Source organism: Coregonus lavaretus (genome assembly GCF_964263955.1).
Source record: "Coregonus lavaretus genome assembly, chromosome: 34".
Lineage (NCBI taxonomy): Eukaryota > Metazoa > Chordata > Actinopteri > Salmoniformes > Salmonidae > Coregonus > Coregonus lavaretus.
The window spans coordinates 35,105,193-35,125,706 of NC_140021.1; the positions used below are offsets into that span (position 1 = coordinate 35,105,193).

The window sequence follows — 20,514 nt, forward strand, 5'->3', positions numbered from 1 at the left end:
TATCCCAGGTATTCCGTAAAGAGGTGGGGTTTCAAGTGTCTCCGGAAGGTGGTGAGTGACTCCGTTGTCCTGGCGTCGTGAGGGAGCTTGTTCCACCATTGGGGTGCCAGAGCAGCGAACAGTTTTGACTGGGCTGAGCGGGAACTGTGCTTCCGCAGAGGTAGGGGGCCAGCAGGCCAGAGGTGGATGAACACAATGCCTCGTTTGGGTGTAGGGACTGATCAGAGCCTGAAGGTACGGAGGTGCCGTTCCCCTCACAGCTCCGTAGGCAAGCACCATGGTCTTGTAGCAGATGCAAGCTTCAACTGGAAGCCAGTGGAGTGTGCGGAGGAGGGGGGTGACGTGAGAGAACTTGGGAAGGTTGAACACCAGACGGGCTGTGGCATTCTGGATGAGTTGTAGGGGTTTAATGGCACAGGCAGGGAGCCCAGCCAACAGCGAGTTGCAGTAATCTAGACGGGGGATGACAAGTGCCTGGATTAGGACCTGTGCCGCTTCCTGTGTAAGGCAGGGTCGTACTCTCCGAATGTTGTAGAGCATGAACCTACAGGATCGGGTCACCGCCTTGATGTTAGCGGAGAATGATAGGGTGTTGCCAAGGCTCTTTGCACTCTGGGAGGAGGACACAACGGAGTTGTCAACCGTGATGGCGAGATCATGGAACGGGCAGTCCTTCCCCGGGAGGAAGAGCAGCTCCGTCTTGCTACCTGGACTATTTGCACTGCCCCCCCACCCCATCCTTTTTACGCTGCTGCTACTCTGTTAAGTATTTATGCATAGTCACTTTAACTCTACCCACATGTACATATTACCTCAACTACCTCAACTAGCCGGTGCCCCCGCACATTGACTCTGCAACGGTACCCCCCTGTATATATAGCCTCCCTACTGTCACTTTATTTTACTTCTGCTCTTTTTTTTCTCAACACTTTTTTTTTGTTGTTGTTGTTTTATTTTTTACTTTTTTGTTTAAAATAAATGCACTGTTGGTTAAGGGCTGTAAGTAAGCATTTCACTGTAATGTCTGCACCTGTTGTATTCGGCGCATGTGACCAATAAAATTTGATTTGATTTGATTTGATTTGATCCGTCATCCACACTGATATGTCTGCCAGACATGCAGAGATGCGATTTGCCACCTGGTTATCAGAAGGGGGAAAGGAGAAGATTAGTTGTGTGTCGTCTGCGTAGCAATGATAGGAGAGGCCATGTGAGGATATGACAGAGCCAAGTGACTTGGTGTATAGTGAGAATAGGAGAGGGCCTAGAACTGAACCCTGGGGGACACCAGTGGTGAGAGCACGTGGTGCGGAGACAGATTCTCGCCACACCACTTGGTAGGAGCGACCTGTCAGGTAAGATGCAATCCAAGAGTGAGCCGCGCCGGAGATGTCCAACTCAGAGAGGGTGGCGAGGAGGATCTGAAGGTTCACAGTATCAAAAGCAGCAGACAGGTCTAGAAGGACGAGCAGAGGAGAGAGAGTTAGCTTTAGCAGTGCGGAGAGCCTCCGTGACACAGAGAAGAGCAGTCTCAGTTGAATGACCAGTCTTGAAACCTGACTGGTTTGAATAAAGAAGGTCATTCTGAGAGAGATAGCAAGAGAGTTGGCTAAAGACGGCACGCTCAAGAGTTTTGGAGAGAAAAGAAAGAAGGGATACTGGTCTGTAGTTGTTGACATCGGAGGGATCGAGTGTTGGTTTTTTGAGAAGGGGTGCAACTCTCGCTCTCTTGAAGATGGAAGGGACATAGCCAGCGGTCAAGGATGAGTTGATGAGTGAGGTGAGGTAAGGGAGAAGGTCTTTGGAAATGGTCTGGAGAAGAGAGGAGGGGATAGGGTCTCCGGAAATGGTCTGGAGAAGAGAGGAGGGGATAGGGTCAAGCGGGCAGGTTGTTGGGCGGCCGGCCGTCACAAGTCGCAAGATTTCATCTGGAGAGAGAGGGGAGAAAGAAGTCAAAGCATAGGGTAGGGCAGTGTGAGCAGGACCAGCAGTGTCATTTGACTTAACAAACGAGGATCGGATGTCGTCAACCTTCTTTTCAAAATGGTTGACGAAGTCATCCACAGAGAGGGAGGAGGGGGGAGAAGGATTCAGCAGGGAGGAGAAGGTGGCAAAGAGCTTCCTATGGTTAGAGGCAGATGAGATGAGAGGAGGGAGTGAAAAGATGCCAGGTCCGCAGGGAGTCTAGTTTTCCTCCATTTCCGCTCGGCTGCCTGGAGCCCTGTTCTGTGAGCTCGCAATGAGTCGTCAAGCCACAGAGCAGGAGGGGAGGACCGAGCCGGCCGGGAGAATAGGGGACATAGAGAGTCAAAGGATGCAGAAAGGGAGGAGAGGAGGGTTGAGGAGGCAGAATCAGGAGATTGGAGGGAGAAGGATTGAGCAGAGGGAAGAGATGATAGGATGGAAGAGGAGAGAGTAGCGAGAGAGAGAGAGAGCGAAGGTTGCGACGGCGCATTACCATCTGAGTAGGGGCAGAGTGATTAGTGTTGGAGGAGAGCGAGAGAGAAAAGGATACAAAGTAGTGGTCGGAGACATGGAGGGGAGTTGCAGTTAGATTAGTAGAAGAACAGCATCTAGTAAAGATGAGGTCAAGCGTATTGCCTGCCTTGTGAGTAGGGGGGGACGGTGAGAGGGTGAGGTCAAAAGAGGAGAGGAGTGGAAAGAAGGAGGCAGAGAGAAATGAGTCAAAGGTAGACGTAGGGAGGTTAAAGTCACCCAGAACTGTGAGGGGTGAGCCATCCTCAGGAAAGGAACTTATCAAGGCGTCAAGCTCATTGATGAACTCTCCAAGGGAACCTGGAGGGCGATAAATGATAAGGATGTTAAACTTGAATGGGCTAGTGACTGTGACAGCATGGAATTCAAATGAGGAGATAGACAGATGGGTCAGGGGAAAAAGAGAGAATGTCCACTTGGGAGAGATGAGGATTGCTGTGCCACCACCCCGCTGACCAGATGCTCTCGGGGTATGCGAGAACACATGGTCAGACGAGGAGAGAGCAGTAGGAGTAGCAGTGTTTTCAGTGGTAATCCATGTTTCTGTCAGCGCCAAGAAGTCGAGGGACTGGAGGGTAGCATAGGCTGGGATGAACTCTGCCTTGTTGGCCGCAGAACGGCAGTTCCAGAGGCTGCCAGAGACCTGGAACTCCACGTGGCTGGACAACTCTCTCTCTCTCTTCTCTCTCTCGCCAGTTAATGGGAGATGGCGCTGTAGAGGACAGCAGCCGTTTTTCCGTCTCCCGACCAATTCTGCTACATTGTGTGTGTTTTTTTACCCAGATATTTTTGTTGTTGTACATAATGTCTCTACCATAATTTCCTATGACCGAAAGTAGCTTCTGGACATCGGAATCACTAACCTTAATTTGGATGACAACTTCTACTTCAACGAGTCAGCTGCTGTGGATGTTCTGCTTACTCCGGACAAGGCCCTAATCTCGGAAAAGGAAGCGACGCCACAAAAGGGTCAGACGGACAGGGATACTGATGAAACTACGCTGGCGTGCAAATAAACCGCCCCCTATCCTCTGTTATGAAGAATTGTAAAATCCTGTGTTTCTCAGAGTTGTGGCTGAACAAGGACATGCATAATATACATCAAAAACGTACGGCAGCGTCGGGTATGGTTAGGGGGGAGGGGTGTGTCTCTTTGTTAAGAATAGCTGGTGTGCGATCTCTATTGTTTAGGAAGTGCAAGATGGCGCCGGAGGGGATGGCTGCCGTTTTATGGACTCTTAACCAACAATGCTATTTTGTTAGTTTTTTCGCATTGTTTGTAACTTATTTAGTACATAATGTTGCTGCTACCGTCGCTTATGACCAAAAAGAGCTTCTGGACATCAGAACAGCGATTACTCACCTTGAACTAGACTAAGAATGTTTCTTTAATGAGTCGGACTAGAGGGATTTGTTCCAGACCCCCGACAAGGCCCTCATCCCCGTCATTTGCAGTAGAAAGAAAAGTAGATATCGCGGAAGGAGATCGGGGTGCCTGGTAAGGAGCCGGCGACGAGTGCTAATCTGCCTTTGCCATCGATACTATTGGCCAATTTGCAATCGCTTGATAATAAAGTGGATGAACTACAAGCACGTATATCCTACCAACGGGACATAAAAAACTGTAATATCTTATGTTTCACAGAGTCGTGGCTGAACGAAGACATGAATAACATACAGCTGGCGGGTAATACACTGTATCGGCAGGATAGAACAGCAGCCTATGGTAAGACAAGGGGTGGCGGTCTATGTATATTTGTAAACAACAGCTGGTGCACGATATCTAAGGAAGTCTCAAGGTTTTGCTCGCCTGAGGTAGAGTATCTCATGATAAGCTGTAGACCACACTATCTACCAAGAGAGTTTTCATCTATATCCTTCGTAGCTGTCTATTTACCACCACAAACCGATGCTGGCACTAAGACCGCACTCAATGAACTGTATACGGCCATAAGCAAACAGAAAAACACTCATCCAGAGGCGGTGCTCCTAGTGGCCGGGGACTTTAATGCAGGGAAACTTAAATCAGTTTTACCTAATTTCTACCAGCATGTTAAATGTGCAACCAGGGGGGAAAAAACAAGAGTTTTTTTCTTTACTCCACACAAAGAGATGCGTACAAAGCTCGCCCTCCATTCGGCAAATCTGACCATAATTCTATCCTCCTGATTCCTGCTTACAAGCAAAATCTAAAGCTGGAAGCACCAGTGACTCGGTCAATACAAATGTGGTCAGATGAAGCAGATGCAAAGCTACAGGACTGTTTTGCTAGCACAATAAATAGTACCCGCAAAACACCAGTCTCAACATCAACAGTGAAGTGGCGACTCCGGGATGCTGACCTTCTAGGCAGAGTTGCAAAGAAAAAGCCATATCTCAGACTGCCCATCTTAATCATTTCTTTTTATTGGCGAGTCTGAGATATGACTTTTTCTTTGCAACTCTGCCTAGAAGGTCAGCATCCCGGAGTTGCCTCTTCACTGTTGACGTTGAGACTGGTGTTTTGCGGGTACTATTTAATGAAGCTGCCAGTTGAGAACCTGTGAGGCGTCTGTTTCTCAAACTAGACACTAATGTATTTGTCCTCTTGCACAGTTGTGCACCGGGGCCTCCTACTCCTCTTTCTATTCTGGTTAGAGCCAGTTTGTGCTGTTCTGTGAAGGGAGTAGTACACAGCGTTGTACGAGATCTTCAGTTTCTTGGCAATTTCTCGCATGGAATAGCCTTCATTTCTCAGAAGAAATGAAGGCTCAACTAGTCTCAAGGAGGCCAGTTTTATTGCTTCTATAATCAGCACAACAGTTTTAAGCTGTGCTAACATAATTGCAAAAGGGTTTTCTAATGATCAATTAGCCTTTTAAAATGCTAAACTTGGATTAGCAAACACAACGTGCCATTGACTGATGGTTGCTAATAATGGGCCTCTGTACCCCTATGTAGATATTCCATAAAAAATCAGCAGTTTCCAGCTACAATAGCCATCTACAACATTAACAATGTCTACACTGTATTTCTGATCAATTTGATGTTATTTTAATGGACAACAAAATTGCTTTTCTTTCGAAAACAAGGACATTCCTAAGTGACCCCAAACTTTTGAACGGTAGTGTACATACCCCAACCAGAAGCCATGGATTACAGGCAACATCTGCACTGAGCTAAAGGGTAGAGCTGCTGCTTTCAAGGAGCGGGACTCTAACCCGGAAGCTTATAAGAAATCCCGCTATGCCCTCAGACGAACCATCAAACAGGCAAAGGCTCAATACAGGACTAAGATCGACTCGTACTACACCGGCTCTGACGCTCGTCGGATGTGGCAGGGCTTGCAAACTATTACAGACTACAAAGGGAAGAACAGCCGTGAGCTGCCCAGTGACACGAGCCTACCAGACGAGCGAAATTACTTCTATGCTCGCTTCAAGGCAAGTAACACTGAAACATGCATGAGAGCATCAGCTGTTCCGGACGACTGTGATCACGCTTTCCGTAGCCGATGTGAGTAAGACCTTTAAACAGGTCAACATTCACAAGGCCGCAGGGCCAGACGGATTACCAGGACGTGTACTCCGAGCGCGCGTTGACCAACTGGCAAGTGTCTTCACTGATATTTTCAACATGTCCCTGACTGACTCTGTAATACCAACATGTTTCACGCAGACCACCATAGTCCCTGTACCCAAGAACACTAAGGTAACCTGCCTAAATGACTAACCCCCGGAGCACTCACGTCTGTAGCCATGAAGTGCTTTGAAAGGCTGGTCATCTCTCACATCAACACCATTATCCCAGAAACCCTAGACCCACTCCAATTTGCATACCACCCCAACATATCCACAGATGGTGCAATCTCTATTGTACTCCACACAGCCCTCTCCCACCTGGGTAAGAGGAACACTTATGTGAGAATGTTGTTCATTGACTACAGCTCAGCATTAAACACCATAGTGCCCTCCAAGCTCATCACTAAGCTCAGGACCCTGGGACTGAACACCTCCCACTGCAACTGGACCCTGGACTTTCTGACGGCCCACTCCAGGTGGTGAGGGTAGGCAACAACACATCCGCCACGCTGACCCTCAACACGGGGGCCCCTCAGGGGTGCGTGCTTAGTCCCCTCCTGTACTTCCTGTTCACCAATGACAAACGGTACCAAAGTGCCGAGTCTGGGACCAAATGGCTCCTGAACAGCTTCTACCCCCAAGCCATAAGACTGCTGAACAGTTAATCAAATGACTACCTGGACTATTTCCATTGACACTTTTTTGCACTGAATCTCTTGCACTGACTCTATGCACACTCACTGGACTCTACCCACACATTCACACATACTTACACTTACACTCCAACACTCCAACACACACACAACATATGCTCACACACACACACACTTTTTGTAAAATTGCCAGTGGAAATGGTTAATAGGAGTCATTGTGCACAGAGTTGTATGGTTTGTTTAACTTTGTGTAATAAGTGTTTTTTGTTTGACATACTTTTAAAGTGAAAAATATGTGTCTCAGCATCATTCTGTTACCATGGAATTGCCCTGAATTAAATCAAACAATTATTCATTGTTTAGCCTATATTTAATGAATGAATGTTAATTTAGAATGTATACATCCCCACCCCTGAATATAACAAATATGTGTTTGTAGTCCCCTATAATACAAATACAAAAATAATCACTTTACAGTTCATATATCAAGCTCATTTTCTGAGCTGTAATAACATAAGTACTACCATGTCATCTTACAGCATGACCTCACCTGTGGTAGCAGCCTTGCCCAGTTGATGGTTAGAGGTACTGATGACAGTACCATACTCCACAGCCAAGTGCCCTGTCAGAACTGAATCCCAAAATATGAATGCCCTCTGGCAGAAGTCTGATAGGACACTGACAGCCCTAGCATTGCCCTCTTTGTAGCCTGTCATCTGTAGCTTCTCCATCTCACTCACTCCTCTGAGAAGAACACTAGCAAGCCGACCCTCTGCCGGTCCAGGTCATTCAGGCTGCCAAACCCACTCAGCACTGCACTGTCTGTGTCACCGGATGCTGCCACAAGGATGAGGTAGTTGCACATTTGTGGGAGACAATAGCTGAAGAGCTAAGGCATCAACTACAAGGCCAGGTCTTTGAACGAAGCAGTAGGGCCGTGGAAGAACTCCTGCACAAACTGGTTATGAATGTGGTGTTTCACCGGTGCAACGGTCTTGCTGGCAAAGTTAACCCCGTAAGCTCTGAACACCATTCTTCTGAGATCTGTACCAGGGATATCCATGGGGTGTATAGCAATTTTCAAGGATGGCTCGTTCAGGATAGGGCATGTCTGCTAGTCTCAGCATTCTCGTGCGTCGAGCTTCGGAAAGCCTTTTTGGGGCACGTATAGTCCACCATCAGGAGCTCAACCCTCAACAACAACTTCACTAAAGTATTTTGGATCACTAGATAATCCGTTATCACTCCTGGTTGACACAGTGGTCTCCGAATCAGAGTTCTGGTATCTCTTCACAGCCTGAAGCACCTTCTCTGCAATCTCCTCAACAGTATCTCCAGTCCCACAGAGCACTCTAGTGTCAAACCATTTCTCATAAAACTGCTTCCTGTAGTGTAGAATCTGCCTCATGGGGATCTCAGCCTCCTGGCCCACATTCCTGTTCACCTTCATCCTGGAGAGTCTCTGTATGATGTCATCGGTGGCTACATCTAGATACACTACCAGTCCTTTGTGTTTTACATTTACATTTTAGTCATTTAGCAGACGCTCTTATCCAGAGCGACTTACAGTTAGTGAATACATATATTTTTTTTTATACTGGCCCCCCGTGGGAATCGAACCCACAACCCTGGCGTTGCAAACGCCATGCTCTATCAACTGAGCTACATCCCTGCCGGCCATTCCCTCCCCTACCCTCGACGACGCTGGGCCAATTGTGCGCCGCCCATGAGTCTCCCGGTCGCGGCCGGCTGCGACAGAGCCTGGATTCGAACCAGGATCTCTAGTGGCACAGTTAGCACTGCGATGCAGTGCCTTAGACCACTGCGCCACTCAGGAGTACTTGTTTTAGGTGCTGCATAGCCCCAGAGTGGAGTGGGTTGGATCCCATTAGGGAGATGACACTACCAGCAGTGGAGAATTTGCACACAGCCTGCCCCTCTTCTTCCAGGAAATGTTCACCTCTGACCTCGGAAAGCTTGTCAGCCACGGCACCTTCCATGTCACCTCCAGGACATGGTCGTCCATGTCAATGACAGGCATTCCCAGTCTGTGAGTGACATCACACCCCACTGAGGTTTTTCCTGCTCCAGCCGGACCCGTTAGCAGGATGTTTCAGTCCCCTATCTGGGGTACAGTAGATAGCCATGATCTGGATATTGAGAAAGAGCTTGTGCTTGTCCGCCATCTCACAGCTTTCAGAGCAAGCTGCTGTGTGTTGTTCAACACTCCCATTGCTATAAACAGTTTCACCCTTTGACAGTAGGATCCTGGAAGCATTTTGAGGTAGTTGTTATGTCAGATCAGATCAGATTGATTGTGCAGGGTTAATTACATCAAATAATGACAGGTAATACATTCAGTGAGGTAAATTCCTTGTCAGGAGCTGTTGAAATGTGTAATTTATGTAGCAACAGGATGATAATTAACATCTATCCTGGTCATACAGCAGTTAATGTAGCTAGCTAAGTTAGTTACTTGACCAGAATTAATAGACCCCATAGTTTATCTACATACTTCCATTTCTGTCTTCTAAAATACTATTCTGTTTAAAGAGGCAATCAGCAGTTGAAACAATAACAAAGAGTTATCTCCACCACTGTTTGTTTTACTAAAAAGATAAGGGATGGGGCTGGATTTTTTTTTACCACATTCAAATTCATAGACAGAGCTATGGACTGACCAACAAGCTTATATTTTGGGTTCTGATGGGGTACGACAGTTGAACAGCTCATGAGGCATTTATAAGTTATATTCTTCAAGAAGCAAATTTCGTTGACATACTGTAGCTAGCTAGAGAAAGAGCTGCTGAAAGTAAACCAAAGTCAGCCACATTGGCTTGTTGAACGTTGACACATTGTACGGCAAAGTAAATGGACAAACTTTATTTAGCGATTACCGTACTAACGGTAGCTAACTCAGTTCTGTACATATGTGGGCAACCGCAGCATTCAAACGAGGCTGCAATGAATACTAATGGTACTGTTGCGACTGTGTTGGCATCAAAATCCGGGGTGTGAACTAAGTTTCGATTCAGCGTTGATTGACATGGTAATAGACCAATAGTATTGGACAAGTTGAAAGAAACTGACCCCGCTGACGCTGTATGTTAAAGTGTGACATGTCACGACGTAACGTACGCAGAGGAGGTCTAAGAGAGAGAGGGAGGAAGACTGTGAGCTTAATTCTGTAAAAAATGGCGGGAAAAAGTGAGAAGGTTTGTTAAAGAAGAATGGTAGGAAATGTAAGCAAAGTGAGCTGAAGACAGGAGTAGAAATGGAAGTGAATGAGAGTGAAGTATCGGAGGTGGTAGGTGTGGTGAAGTACTCGGAGCCAGAGGCTTGCACAGAGCGTCAGATAAAGATGAGTCTGTGACACTAGGAGTGACGTTTTTGGAAAAAGGGGACCCCTTGCCTTTTGGCTGATCCATTTGTGGTTTCAAGATCGGTGAAAAAAGCGTTGGGTATAGTGGAATCGGTGAGGGTAACCAGAAGTGGTCTAGTGATAATTGTTTGTGTTTCTGTTGGGCAGAGGGAGAAGGCGCTAAGAGTTAAACAAATGGGGGAAAGAATTGTGAATTGATTAGCTCTCAAGAAAAGGGCACCATTGAAAGGAGTGATTACTGGGGTAGCAGTAAATGTAAAAGTGGACCAACTGAAGGGGAAGATTCCCGGTGTGTGATGCTCGTCGTATGGTGCGACGCAAACAGGATGGCAAGAGTGGGGAAACAGAAGAGTCATTGTCTGTTCTTTTGAGTTTTGAAGTTGAGTCTTTGCCTGACAAAGTGAAGTTAGGATATATATGTTATCCTGTACGAGCTTATGTGCCGAGTATATTACGATGTTACAGGTTTCAAACTTATGGGCATGTGGCAGCAGTATATAATGTATGCTAATCTCCAGTCCCTCGACTTCCTGGCGCTGACGGAAACATGGATTACCACTGAAAACACTGCTACTCCTACTGCTCTCTCCTCGTCTGACCATGTGTTCTCGCATACCCCGAGAGCATCTGGTCAGAGGGGTGGTGGCACAGGAATCCTCATCTCTCCCAAGTGGACATTCTCAATTTTTCCCCTAACCCATCTGTCTATCTCCTCATTTGAATTCCATGCTGTCACAGTCACTAGCTCATTTAAGCTTAATATCCTTGTCATCTATCGCCCTCCAGGTTCCCTTGGAGAGTTCATCAATGAGCTTGACGCCTTGATAAGTTCCTTTCCTGAGGATGGCTCACCCCTCACAGTTTTGGGGGATTTCAACCTCCCTATGTCCACATTTGACTCATTTCTCTCTGCCTCCTTCTTTCCACTCCTCTCCTCTTTTGACCTCACCCTCTCACCGTCCCCCCCTACTCACAAGGCAGGCAATACGCTTGACCTCATCTTTACTAGATGCTGCTCTTCTACTAATCTCACTGCAACTCCCCTCCATGTCTCCGACCACTACTTTGTTTCCTTTTCTCTCTCGCTCTCCTCCCACACTACTCACTCTGCCCCTACACAGATGGTAATGCGCCGCCGCAACCTTCGCTCTCTCTCTCCCACTACTCTCTCCTCTTCCATCCTATCATCTCTTCCCTCTGCTCAATCCTTCTCCCTCCAATCTCCTGATTCTGCCTCCTCAACCCTCCTCTCCTCCCTTTCTGCATCCTTTGACTCTCTGTGTCCCCTATCCTCCCGGCCGGCTCGGTCCTCCCCTCCAGCTCCGTGGCTTGATGACTCATTGCGAGCTCACAGAACAGAGCTCCGGGCAGCGGAGCGGAAATGGAAGAAAACTAAACTCCCTGCCGACCTGGCATCTTTTCACTCCCTCCTCTCTACATTTTCTTCATCTGTTTCTGCTGCTAAGGCCACTTTCTACCACTCTAAATTCCAAGCATCTGCCTCTAACCCTAGGAAGCTCTTTGCCACATTTTCCTCCCTGCTGAATCCTCCCCCCCCCCCCCTCCTCTCTCTCTGTGGATGACTTCGTCAACCACTTTGAAAAGAAGGTTGACGACATTCGATCCTCGTTTGTTAAGTCTAATGACACTGCTGGTCCTACTCACACTGCCCTACCCTATGCTTTGACTTCTTTCTCCCCTCTCTCTCCAGATAAAATCCTGCGACTTGTGACTGCAGGCCGCCCAACAACCTGCCCGCTTGACCCCATCCCCTCCTCTCTTCTCCAGACCATCTCCGGTGACCTTCTCCCCTACCTCACCTCGCTGATCAACTCATCCTTGACCGCTGGCCATGTCCCTTCCGTCTTCAAGAGAGCGAGAGTTGCTCCCCTTCTCAAAAAACCAACACTCGATCCCACTGATGTCAACAACTACAGACCAGTATCCCTTCTTTCTTTTCTTTCCAAAACTATTGAGTGTGCCGTCTTTAGCCAACTCTCTTGCTATCTCTCTCAGAATGACCTTCTTGATCCAAACCAGTCAGGTTTCAGGACTGGTCATTCAACTGAGACTGCTCTTCTCTGTGTCACGGAGGCTCTCCGCACTGCTAAAGCTAACTCTCTCTCCTCTGCTCTTGTCCTTCTAGACCTGTCTGCTGCCTTTGATACTGTGAACCATCAGATCCTCCTCTCCACCCTCTCCGAGCTGGGCATCTCCGGCGCGGCTCACTCCTGGATTGCGTCCTACCTGACCGGTCGCTCCTACCAAGTGGCGTGGCGAGAAGCTGTCTCCGCACCACGTGCTCTCACCACTGGTGTCCCCCAGGGCTCAGTTCTAGGCCCTCTCCTTTTCTCCCTATACACCAAGTCACTTGGCTCTGTCATATCCTCACATGGCCTCTCCTATCATTGCTACGCTGACGATACACAACTAATCTTCTCCTTTCCCCCTTCTGATAACCAGGTGGCGAATCGCATCTCTGCATGTCTGGCAGACATATCAGTATGGATGACGGATCACCACCTCAAGCTGAACCCTGGCAAGACGGAGCTGCTCTTCCTCCCGGGGAAGGACTGCCCGTTCCATGATCTCGCCATCACGGTTGACAACTCCGCTGTGTCCTCCTCCCAGAGTGCGAAGAGCCTAGGCGTGACCCTGGACAACACCCTGTCGTTCTCCGCCAACATCAAGGCGGTGACCCGCTCCTGCAGGTTCATGCTCTACAACATTCGGAGAGTACGACCCTGCCTTACACAGGAAGCGGCACAGGTCCTAATCCAGGCACTTGTCATCTCCCGTCTGGACTACTGCAACTCGCTGTTGGCTGGCCTCCCTGCCTGTGCCATTAAACCCCTACAACTCATCCAGAATGCCGCAGCCCGTCTGGTGTTCAACCTTCCCAAGTTCTCTCACGTCACCCCCCTCCTCCGCACACTCCACTGGCTTCCAGTTGAAGCTCGCATCCGCTACAAGACCATGGTGCTTGCCTATGGAGCAGTGAGGGGAACGGCACCTCTGTACCTTCGGGCTCTGATCAGTCCCTACACCCAAACGAGGGCATTGCGTTCATCCACCTCTGGCCTGCTGGCTCCCCTTCCTCTGCGGAAGCATAGTTCCCGCTCAGCCCAGTCAAAACTGTTCGCTGCTCTGGCACCCCAATGGTGGAACAAGCTCCCTCACGACGCCAGGACAGCAGAGTCACTCACCACCTTCCGGAGACATTTGAAACCCCACCTCTTTAAGGAATACCTGGGATAGGATAAAGTAATCCTTCTACCCCCCCCCCCCCCCCCAAAAAAAAATTGTAAAGTGGTTATCCCACTGGCTATAGGGTGAACGCACCAATTTGTGAGTCGCTCTGGATAAGAGCGTCTGCTAAATGACGTAAATGTGCCCTTGAGCAAGGCACTTAACCCTAATTGCTCCTGTAAGTCGCTCTGGATAAGAGCGTCTGCTAAATGACTAAAATGTAAATGTAAAATATATATAGGAGGGAGGTTCCAAGGTGTGATAAGTGTGCAGAAGGGCATGAGACAAAGGAATGTGTAGCATTGGGGAAAGTAGTGGTATGTGCTAATTGTAGGGGTGGCCATCGGGCTGGGGATCAGACATGTCCCATGCGAGAGAAGCTGGTTGAGGTTTCCAGGGTAAGAGTAGAGAAAAAGTTGTCATATGCTGAGGCAGCGAAGAAAGTAGAGGAAGAGGGGTCAAGGGGGGGAGTGGTGAGAGTAGTATATATTTACCAGTACAGAGGAATAGGCAAGCAAGTGATATATGTTTCAGTAAGATTGGATTTTTTGCATTTATAGCAATGGTTATTAATTGTACTGCAGGGATGGAACACAAGTCGAAGAAATTTGAGGTGGTGATGGCAGCTGCAGAGAGGTATTTGGGTGTACGAGACTTGACATCAGAAGAGTTACAGGGAGTGTTAAGTGGTGATGTCCCATCATTTCAGGTTGAGGGCATGAGGTAAGAGTGAATATTTATTGTTATTTTATTTTACCTTTATTTATCTAGGTAAGTCAGTTAAGAACAAATTCTTATTTACAATGACGGCCTACACCGGCCAAACCCGGACGACGCTGGGCCAATTGTGCGCCGCCCTATGGGACTCCCAATCACGGCCGGTTGTGATACAGCCTGGAATCGGGGGGGTCTGTAGTGACGCCTCAAGCACTGAAATGCAGTGCCTTAGACCGCTGCGCCACTCAGGAGCCTATTTAAATATATTTAAATAGTGGAGAAGGGTGGGTTAGTTGTTAGTAATAATTTTGAATTCGTGTAGCGTTAGATGGTAGGGTTTTTCTTGATTTTATTTTTCAAGCAAAATATAAGGGAGTTGTACTCCAGTCTAGTAGGTGGCGGTAATGCAACAAATTGGATGCCAACCGCAGTAAAACCTCATTGAAGAAGAAGAAGAAGACGTAACATACGTTATTATTCAGTCATTCTGTACCGTACAGCCTCTTTCCACCAGGTGCAGCGCTTCTCTCGCAGATTAAAAACATGAAATGATCAATAGTGAGTTCATCAATAGTTAATTCAATCAATTGTTAACTGCGAGCCATCATGACTCTCAAAAACCCTGACACCCACAGTTTAATTATATAGATAAATTTAGCGCCACCCTGCAAACCCTATCCCTATTCAAATTCGACACAAACCTTCAAATGGGTATGTAATGAGACATTATATAAAATATTTATAGTGTTTTATTTACATTTTAGAGGTGCTAAATTTGACAAATCGGGTGAAAAAAGCCAGTTCCCCACAATACACATCTACCCCTTTCACTATGACGCAGTAGCTTTCGCTTCCCCACCCGCCATTTTTAAAAAGACCCGGCGGAGCTCCCATTGCTTTCTTCGATCATGCAGAGACGGGCAGCATGAAGGTCTCGTCATTACTTTGCTGGAAAGGGGAGAAATTGTGTTTTACAATGGTATTCAGATTACAGTTGACCTGGAAGTATTTCGTTTTTGGGGCGCTAAAATAAGGTAAAATGTATGGAACAGCGCGATGTACAAAAGTGCGTTTGCTACCGTTACAAGTAAGAGAAGGCAAAACAAAGCAGACAAGCTGCAGATTGCACTATGATTAGTCAGGCCACTTGTTTCTATTGTCGATGCACCATCCTATTTCACTTAAATGGCGATACAATGTAGTAATCAATCAGTAACAATGACTAATAATGAAGGGAAGTAACAAAGACATTACTCTGTGGAAGTGATACTGTCTTCTATTCGCCATTTATACCACGGGTGGGTCTAATCCTGAATGCTGATTGGTTAAAACCGCATTCCAGCGGGTGTCTATTCCACAAATTACCACCAGCTAAATCTATGACGTTAAAATGCCTATTTACAGTCTCATCAACCCAGTCAGACACTTTATAAACTTGATCTCCACTATCAAAAGCATCTAGACATTATCTCACATTTCTTTTAGACTAACAGTTAGTTTTCAACAGCGGAGATTTGTATAAACTTTGCCGTCTATCTCTCCGACATTTTTAACATCGTTTCAATATTCAAATACGATCTCCTGCTGTCGGGACGATACAGAAAGGCAGGCAGCGTTTCTCAGCCGGTCGAAATGATGAATCAGCTGGCATCATTTTTATATACAAAAAAAGGTAAATTCAAAAAAGGTAAAATGAAACGCAGCTAATTTGCAGTCTTTCCAGCTTCAATTTGAAGTGATTGTGTTACTGTAGCTGTGTTGTTGGCTAGCTCCTCTGAACGACAGTGTGCTGACAAGTGAGCACATTCTCTGCCAGGCGAAATCGCGCCTCATTAGTTCATTGTTATTTATGTATCCAAGTAATTGTCACTAGAAAACAGCTTAAGCAAATGTAAATGAAGCTATTTTGCTGTTATTCTGGCGGAACTTTTTGACTAAGTTAGCCGTAGTTGGCTAGCTAGCAAACAAGGGATAAGAACGTTGTCAGCCAACGGAACATTTAGAACGAACGACTGGGTCGCGTCCATAGATACAGAACAAAAATACTGAATGACTGGGTCGCGTCCATAGATGCAGAACAAAAAGAACGCGCGACTGGCTCGTGTCTAGCAACCCTAGATTTGTGTTGGGACTATACATTGTGGAAGGATGAAATAGTACGAATAAATTAATCAAAATAACGTTTTTAATTAAAATATGTCAATCATTATTTGAATATGTTGGTAACCCATTGTATAATAGTGATAATGCCCTCGAAGCCGGTGTTCGTTGGACATATTGGCACGATTTGTCAGCCCTCGATTTCGTCTCGGGCCTGACAACACCCGTGCCAATATATCGAACAACAAACACCGGCTTCTCAGGCATTATCACTTAATTCAGGGGCGTTACAATGTAGCAGCATTGGATTTATTTTAGATTGTAGCACGCTGATGTTACAATCATTCCCCGACAGTTGCCAAGCAACTGTTGCCCAGGGAACTTGTCAAACAAAACATTCCAGCAGCCTTCCCTACTTATCAGAAATTCGAATGTAGAGCCAGCTAGAGGTGACTAGCTAGCTGTTATTTGCATTTTATTTTTTCCGGTGCATATTTTGCAGCAATATGTATCCAACAGAAAGTATTTACAACCTTATTCCAAGGGAGGAGGTTAAAATGGAGAAACCACCAAGGTATGGCTGACTGTGAACTACCTATAGCTACGTAACTGTATGTAGGCTACATTGTAGCTAGCTAAACTTATTTGCACTGCACACAGCCTATGGCATTTTTACTGTACCCAGCTAGCCACATGTATTTATTTAGCCTATGTTTCTGTGTATTAGGAATGTGTGGGGATACTTTGTTGCCACAACCTGCACAGTGAATAAGACTGCACCACTGTGCACAGGGCTTCTGACTCATGACATGTCCTGTAATGATATATCAATCTTCTCTTTTCTCTTTTATTGTCAAGGTATAAATCAAAGTTTAGGGCACAAGTTAAGCATGAGAAAATGCTGAATAAGGCTACCAACAAGACTATGGGACCAGCAAAAGTAGACGTGCCCTCTCCAGAGAAATATCTGCTAAAGCACTCCAAGGAACCCAAACTTCCTGAAAGTAAGCAATAGGATGAGAATACATCTCAATATCACTTTGTTTGGAGGTCATTTCCTAACTCTGTGTTTATATTGTTAAACCCTTAGAGCAACCATTTTCATATTTGGATGATGAGACTCTCAAAAAACCACAAATACCTGCCAAAGCGGACAACCCACTTATGGGCATTCACACCAAAAAGGACTTTGTAAAGACAAATGCCTTTGAGAACATCATGGCAGTGCCAAAAAAGCCACAGCCTATCTACGCCGACACTAAAACTGGAGACAAACAGCTCCTGGAAAATTCAGGACTAGTCCCAAAGTACATCAAGAAAAAGGTGAATTTATCACTACATATGAAAATACTGCTTTTGCTTTGTCCGTCAAGCAGGTAGTGAATTTTTCCAAGATTTTGATTGCTATTCTAAGTAAGATGCTTATATGCTTCTTGCACAAAGACTGGACTCTCAATCTATGTGAACTGAACTGAAGAGCCCAACATAACTATTTGCCCATCCCCTCCCTAGGACTTTGGAAAGACCCCTGAGTACCTGCAGCAGCGCACTGAGGAGGTGAGGAGGGCTCAGGATGAGTATGACTGCTTTGTCAAGGAGCGCATGAGACAGGGCGCCATGAAACAGCTCTCTGAGGATGAGCGAAACAACATCCTACAGGTAAACCACTTAGGTCCTTAGAACCAAGCCAATATAATCTGACCTAGAATAGATCATAAAGATGCATTACATTCATGTATGTGTTTTAGTTGATTAGTAATTTAGATAAGGTTAAATATTTGAACAATGTATCAAATGATGAATACGCTTACAAATTCTGATAAGCACCAGCATACATTCAAATTTAATGAAGGATGTGAGGGGTAAGATTTGTGTTGGTTAATTTTTTGGAACTCGCAAGGACAATCCCATTACTTTTTTAAAACTATTTTATTTATGATTTTTTTTTTTTTTTACAAAACATCCACATACAAACGATAACATACAGACGCACACAAACATCCACGTCACCCCTGCCCAGACCCACCTGCTCATACCACCATCTCCAGCGCTGCATCACTCTCCGCCACATGGCCTCAAACTGCACCATTTTGTTTCTCTCCATCGCCCACTCACTTAACATTTGGATAATAAAGCATTTGACCTTTCCATTGTGTTTAACAACAATGGAGGATTGGTTGATTTCCAGTTAAGTATACAGGTATCTCACTGCACCCTCATATGCCATGTCTTGAAATATTGAGACAGACGGATTAAAAGTAAATGTACATTGTAGTACTTCTGACAGCCAACATTCTAACTCCACCCATAACTTTTGGACTTCATAGCATTCCCAGAAGGCATGGATTATTGAGTCATTGTTCGTTTTATACTTAAGACATGACTCTGCCGTTGTGCTGTAGAATTTGTGAATTTTGTCTCGTGTAATAAATGATATACATTAGTTTATACTGGATTAAGCGTACATTTTCGTTAGTTATGTTCCAACATTCCCTCCATCATGTGCTAATATCAGTTATTTTTAAGTCTTAGTTCCAGTAGTTTATATTTTTTTCTAAGAGATTGTCAATTGGATAGGCTCTCTGCAAGGTTTTTCTATATCTTACCTAGCATATGAAATCCTTTTCTGACTCAAATAGGGTTCCCTCAAGATTGCTCTGATGTCCAAAAGATTTCAAATCGAAATTTCTTGGTATGAAACTTACGTTGCATGTGTTTGAAAATATCTACGTTGGTCAGTCCAAAATTGTTTTTTAATTCTGTCATGGAAATAAATGTATTTCCTATTACCAAGTCATTTATGCCTTTAGTTTTCCATGTGGACCAATTTATCAGTGAATTCTGAAAAGATATTGAAGTATTGTTCCATAGGCTTGTATTTTTAGGGAATGATATTGGTTATTGTAGAATACGTTTCATTTTCTTCCATATTGTTATAGTGTTCTTAACTATGAAGTTGTTAATGTTCTTAGCTTTATGCTTAGAAAATAGACGTAAAAAGATTCTGGGGATGAGCATGCACATCTTTAATATGTACCCATTGTTCCTCTTTAGTGCATTTAACTACATGTATATGTCGCAAGTAAATGCCCTGGGTGGCGAGTTGATACAATTCCAAGTCTAGCAGGTTAAAACCACCCTCTGACTTAGGAAGATGTAAAACATACCTTTTTATTCTATGAGTTTTCTTATATAATTGTATCAATGAACATTACTTGGTCATCTATTTGATTCCTTTTACTGTTTCCTCCCTATTAATGAGATGTATACTTGGTCTCTTATGACCAAGTATACTTTTTTAAGCTGTCTTTGGTGGGGTAATTAGTATTACCGAGAATAAATATTACGCTGACATGCACGGGCTCATTGATAATTCATTGTTCCTGAGCAAGAATGGAAATCTCATCTCCCTTGCCTGTGTGATTGACGGGTCATCCTCTGTCCAGGGCTTGAAGATGAACTGGGGGGAGCTGCACCATCAGTACCAGGGACTCTCTGTTGTCACGGACACCACCCCCAAGAAGTACCGCAAGGAGCGTCTGGAGCTGGAGATGAAGCAGCTGGAGAGGGACATTGATCGCATCGAGAGATACAAGACTATCTACATCGCCAACAACTAACACATGACACCTATTTTCTTTAGTGGCAAATGCATTGTAAACAGATATTCAGTGAAGAAAAAAACTGCCCTAACTGCTAGATATGAAATTGTCTGGCAAATATTCATATCCCTCTCTCTATCCCTGTCTATGATTTCACTTTGTTTTGGAAAACTAAATAAACTCCCTGCACTATATTATAAGATATTTAGATGTAATTGAATCTCAAACACAACACATCAGTATTTTATGTTCTGTTTTTGTTTATTTGTTCATTCAATATGGTATAAGCGTTTTTTGAAGGTGCCTATAAACTGTTTATAAATGTTACTACATACTATGTTCATGATGTAATCCTTGAAGTTCATTATACAAGAGCCGAAATGAGCAAATGCATATCAAATTAGTCACATTTCCTTTGTAGCAACTGTGCCTACAGGAAATCACATGCAGCTGATTATGCACCCCTGTGGATGTCTGATTGTGCCACTCAGTGGTCTATTCAGAAGGACTGTAATACAACAACCACCTGTTTTTAGTCACACTAATGACTTCAACATGACCAGACAGCATGCTTGTCTTGTTGGCTAGTTTAGAGTTTCAGCCTAAAATTCCACCAGGAATCTTTACTTAAAAAGTGAAAAGGGTAAGGGACAGAATAAAAAAGAAAAGTTCTCATTAAACAGGATTAACTTCAGAACTAAGCATTTTTGGTAAATACAGTGAGCTCCAAAAGTATTGGGTCAGTGACTGTTCTT

General features: G+C 45.3%; 1 protein-coding gene and 1 pseudogene across 7 annotated transcripts; one reads left to right on the top strand and one right to left on the bottom strand.

Annotated features, from left to right (window-relative positions):
- Nucleotides 1-7,229: 7,229 nt before the first annotated feature.
- LOC311108927 (threonine synthase-like 1) lies at nucleotides 7,230-8,895 on the bottom strand (annotated as a pseudogene). Its single transcript has 3 exons — nucleotides 8,807-8,895; nucleotides 8,551-8,757; nucleotides 7,230-8,219 (listed from the first exon to the last, which is right to left on the bottom strand). The product of its transcript is annotated as a threonine synthase-like 1 (transcript).
- Nucleotides 8,896-14,920: 6,025 nt separating this feature from the next.
- LOC311109049 (enkurin-like) lies at nucleotides 14,921-19,953 on the top strand. Of its 6 annotated transcripts, none has more exons than XM_084151830.1 (5): nucleotides 14,921-15,091; nucleotides 17,016-17,161; nucleotides 17,248-17,480; nucleotides 17,670-17,816; nucleotides 19,604-19,953. In XM_084151830.1, exons 2-5 carry the CDS (start codon nucleotides 17,056-17,058, stop codon nucleotides 19,775-19,777), a joined length of 660 nt encoding a protein of 219 aa, XP_084007956.1. In that variant the 5' UTR covers nucleotides 14,921-15,091; nucleotides 17,016-17,055; the 3' UTR covers nucleotides 19,778-19,953. The 6 variants fall into 6 exon arrangements, with proteins under 6 accessions (XP_084007956.1, XP_084007959.1, XP_084007958.1 ...); XM_084151833.1 differs by having other exon boundaries at nucleotides 14,943-14,988; XM_084151832.1 differs by having other exon boundaries at nucleotides 14,975-15,036.
- The last annotated feature ends 561 nt before the right edge of the window (nucleotides 19,954-20,514 follow it).